Below are 4,356 nucleotides of genomic sequence, written 5' to 3' on the forward strand. Positions count from 1 at the left end.
AGTGCATACAAGATATTTACAACTTTCGGTTTTGTGTGGCCATAAATAAATAGATATATAGATCGCCATGATCTTCAATATTTATTTTTGAAAAAAGAAACACTATCAACTTCCGGCATCTCTAGCTCATTTCTCTTGTGAGTGTTGACTGTTGAGACTGGGAGTCTCCGAGTCTGGGGCTCCGGGCGACTGGGCCCAAGTTGAACTTCCTTGCTTGTTCTACACATACTTGCTTTTGGCGGGTTTCTATTTTTTGTATTTTTTATTGACACATTCTCGAGGCTCGTATTCAATTTAGGAGACTATGCCGTTATTGCCGGCCCCAGTAGTCTAAATCTCGTGCTGGGCCACCTGCTATCAAGCCATGGTTCATGACACAAATGCAATAGCCGGTACGACAGATTAGACAAATCGTATGTGTGCACAGAAACATGTATGATCAAAATCACATTTGTGACCACATGAAATTGTAAATTAAAATGAGGTTGTCCGTGACCTGTGTAGGAGACAAAGTAAAGTACTAGTCATAAGCAATATCTAAGCCAGATGGTTTACTTGCTGGTTCTAGTATAAATCATACGGTCACATCGATGCAATATCGCACGGTAACTATAGGAAAACAAAACTGGAAGTATGAATTGATTCTATGTAGAAGGATGAATTAAAATGACACATAGTAACCATCTCTTGCGACTGTTAGTTGTGTTGTCGTTTTGACATATATATATATATATATATATATATATATATATATGTAACAATAACAACGGTAGAAACAAAATCAACGATTTTATTTATTCCTCAAGCGTAGTAGACTATCGATATCTATCTCGGGTATGTCGAATATGTAAGCTTCATCAACAGCTGAGCAATTTTGGTTTTTATTGTAGAAATTTGGGCTATTCGGTTTGGACTTTGGTATCCATAGTTCGCATTTGTACCCCTTACTAAAAGGCGGACATTTTGGTGTTAGAACAGCTAAAAATGAATACATAATTAAAAGGTCTAGATAAACTTATCACTATATAGTACATATACTACCAGCAGAGAGTGGCTGACTAAATAGCTGCTCAGAAGTCAGTACAGCACTGAACAAGCAGTGAACACGTACATATTTACACACAAATCAATTCCCTCTGCTTTAAAAAAAATCAAATTTAGTAGTATTCATTTGGAAGACGACAATGAAAAATGAAAAATTGACAGAAGGCAAGAGACCTGTAAATAGACACAGAGGGATCATAATTTTTATATAAATACTTATTTCGATATTTTCAGAGCTAGTATTTAGAGAGAGAAAGAGAGAGCCCTTTGTTTTTATTTTTAAAATACATACATATTGACAATCACTATTTATTTACACAGCAGGGATGTACATTATACAATGTACATACCGGCCGCAGGGTATGTAGTTTGTACAGATGTACCCCTTTGTAAAAACAAAAAATTAGAAAAAATCGAACGTTTTGTGTTGCTGTTGTTTTTTTTAAGGAGCACTCAAATTCCTCATAAATTTTGTATTTGCTGAAAATGTACTGAAAACTCGAAATCTCAAAACTCTCGAGCGAGAGACTTAGCCAATCCTCAATCTGAGTGGTCAATTTATGTTGTTTTTTTTAAAAGCCATTCCCACTGTAATTTTATATATAGAGGGGGCTAAATCAATAAACCACGGCAACTGAAAAACCCCATGGCTATAAATACAAACCGTAAACTGTATAAACCCTCTTCTTGTGTAAATATAAACCATATGAAGTGTGAACTGTAACCATACCCGTTGTGTACATAACCTATATTTAACTTCCATAATATTATGGGGGGTTGTTTTTTTTAATTCAACTTCACCTCTTAACCTTTTTTAATAGTAAAAATAGCGCGACAAATTTATTTATTATATTTATTTTTGCTAATTTTTTCGTCGACAACAAAAAAATCACTGAGAAATGAGAGCTCAAAATGCAGATTTATACAGGGCTTGGTCACTTGGGACGACGACTCAATCAACTTCTTTGCCATTCTACATATGTTGCCCGGCAGCTATATTATGAAAGCTTTATACTTATGTTAAAAATAATGTACATATTACCTATCGGGCCGAACTTGTAGCTGCCAAATGTTTTTACAGCGATATACGAGAAGGTCTCCTGCATCCTTGCAAATTGAATGTACGAAAGGGAGGGGTTGATGGGGGGGGGTTGTCACCTTCGGGTTGAAAATATGTTTATTAGCCTCATTTATGTGTCCTCATTTATGTGTATATCTTTTTTTCAGTTTGCCTTGAATAGTATTTATATATCGAACACTGGTATGGTATTCTTTAGCCGCTGATTGACAATATAGGCACCTCGGCATAAAGAGCTCTGTTTATAAATTTATGCCAATATGCACAGGACTGTATTGGTAGTTATGTGCTATCTATATGGCAATGTCGTCCACGGTCACACCTACATGTCCGTACCCGAGGCGCGCAATGTGCCCAACAACGGTGAACGACAATCATTGGCGGCCGGAGGGCCTGCGACTGTTAATGGGGATGGCCAGTACCGTCACGGGCTCTGTGGTGCCTCTCACACCGCCGCAGAACAACGCTTCAATGCTCCCGGACCAGTTCAGGGTACATACACTGAAGGAGGAAACATCGATATCACTCTAGTGGTCACCGCTCATCACAGCGGATACTATGACTTCCAGCTGTGCCCCAGCACTGACATCACGGAAGAGTGCTTCAATCGCAATCGATTGCGTCGTGTGAATTGTGATGTTAGCGCAAGTGTGGACGATCCAAACTGCGAGCGCTGGTGGAAACCCCTTGCGAACACTGAAACAAAGGCATATGTTGTGACAGCGAATGGGGGCTATCAGTGGGATACCATATCCTCCGGAACAGTGACTATGAAGGCACGATACCAGCTTCCCGAAGGGGTATCTTGTAGCAACTGTGTTCTACGTTTTCACTGGTATAGCACAAATTCATGTCCTCCTACCAACCTTGAGCGTCGAGCGAGCGCAGTCTCTGAAGAGTTTTTCAACTGTGCAGATATCCGTATCGAAGCCGCCAATGGCAGAACAGCAAACACAGACATTCCTAATGTAGGGGAGCGACTGCTCAGTGAACGTCCTCGTGATTTGATTCCTCTGGGACTCAACGACTTCTGCCCTCAGCACGCTATCGGAGAATACCAGGAGTACGCAAATGTGGTGCAATGTTTCGCAACTGGTGAGGTGGACTGTACCTTCCCCTTCACTGCTGGAGTGGGTCGACCACGACCAAGCGATGCCTTGCCTGTTCGGATCGAAGACGGGAGCAGCAACAACAACAATAATAATAATAACAATAATAATGACAATAACAATGGCATTAACAATAACAGTAACAATAACAATGATGGCAACAGCGAAATTATAGACACGCCTGTACTTGGAGGTGAAATCTGCGGTACATGCCGAGGTTGTTTGAGAACGGACGTCAGTGCATGTTTCACGACATGGACGACGGATGTATGCGCTCGCTTCACAAATGAGAGTTATGTCTTCTGCCAAGGACACATGATGGAAGATGCCAAGGAGATCGATGAAATGGTCGATGAAATGGTTGATGAAATGGTTGATGAAATGGTTGATGAAATGGTTGAGGATGAAAGTGCTGAGCTGGAGGAGATGAAAGAGCATGAAGGCATGGGTGTCGAACAGCCCACCATTTGCGGATCCTGCAATGGATGCTTGCGCAATGATGTCAATGCGTGCTTCACAGACTGGGATGAAGTCATCTGTAACCGCTATCTGGAAATTGGATATACATTCTGTTCCCCTAGCATATTCCCCCCTGGAAGAAACTAAGTAGTCGGCGACATAAACACGTTGTGAGCCATAAGTATCGGTGCTCCAGATCGAGACACGGCGTTACTTCCTCAAGTGTGAAACATGTCCATCAGAGAATCCTATTCCGTGAATAGAACAAGGAGGTCGTGCATAGTATTGCTTAGTAGTATCATGCCACATACCATCCCAGAATAAATGACTTATTAGGATACACTAGAAGTCTTCCGATATCATTTCGCTTAACGCCCATCACTGGTTGGCAAACTGCTGTATGTTCTCTAAAATACTTTGTTGCGATCGTCAAAACCGTATATAACACCATATAGAATCAATAAGTGAAAACGAAGTATTAAATTATTAATTTCACGTATAGAAACCATATAGAATCAATAAGTGAGAACGAAGCATTCAATTGCATAATTCAAATCATGGTCTTTTCGGTGCGTCTATATTTGTAGCACACCCAAAAGTCACCTTGACCTCACACAACACTATATTTGTAGCACACCCAAAGTTACCTTGACCTCACACAACAAA

At 40.4% G+C, this 4,356-nt stretch overlaps 1 protein-coding gene across 1 annotated transcript; it reads left to right on the forward strand.

Annotated features, from left to right (window-relative positions):
* The first annotated feature begins 2,009 nt into the window (after positions 1 to 2,009).
* Positions 2,010 to 4,028, forward strand: SARC_06660 (hypothetical protein). The gene has a single exon (XM_014299428.1). The coding sequence runs from the start codon at positions 2,383 to 2,385 to the stop codon at positions 3,835 to 3,837; it is 1,455 nt and encodes a 484-aa protein (XP_014154903.1). The 5' UTR covers positions 2,010 to 2,382; the 3' UTR covers positions 3,838 to 4,028.
* The last annotated feature ends 328 nt before the right edge of the window (positions 4,029 to 4,356 follow it).

The sequence above is a fragment of the Sphaeroforma arctica genome, assembly GCF_001186125.1.
Source record: "Sphaeroforma arctica JP610 unplaced genomic scaffold supercont1.484, whole genome shotgun sequence".
NCBI lineage: Eukaryota > Ichthyosporea > Ichthyophonida > Sphaeroforma > Sphaeroforma arctica.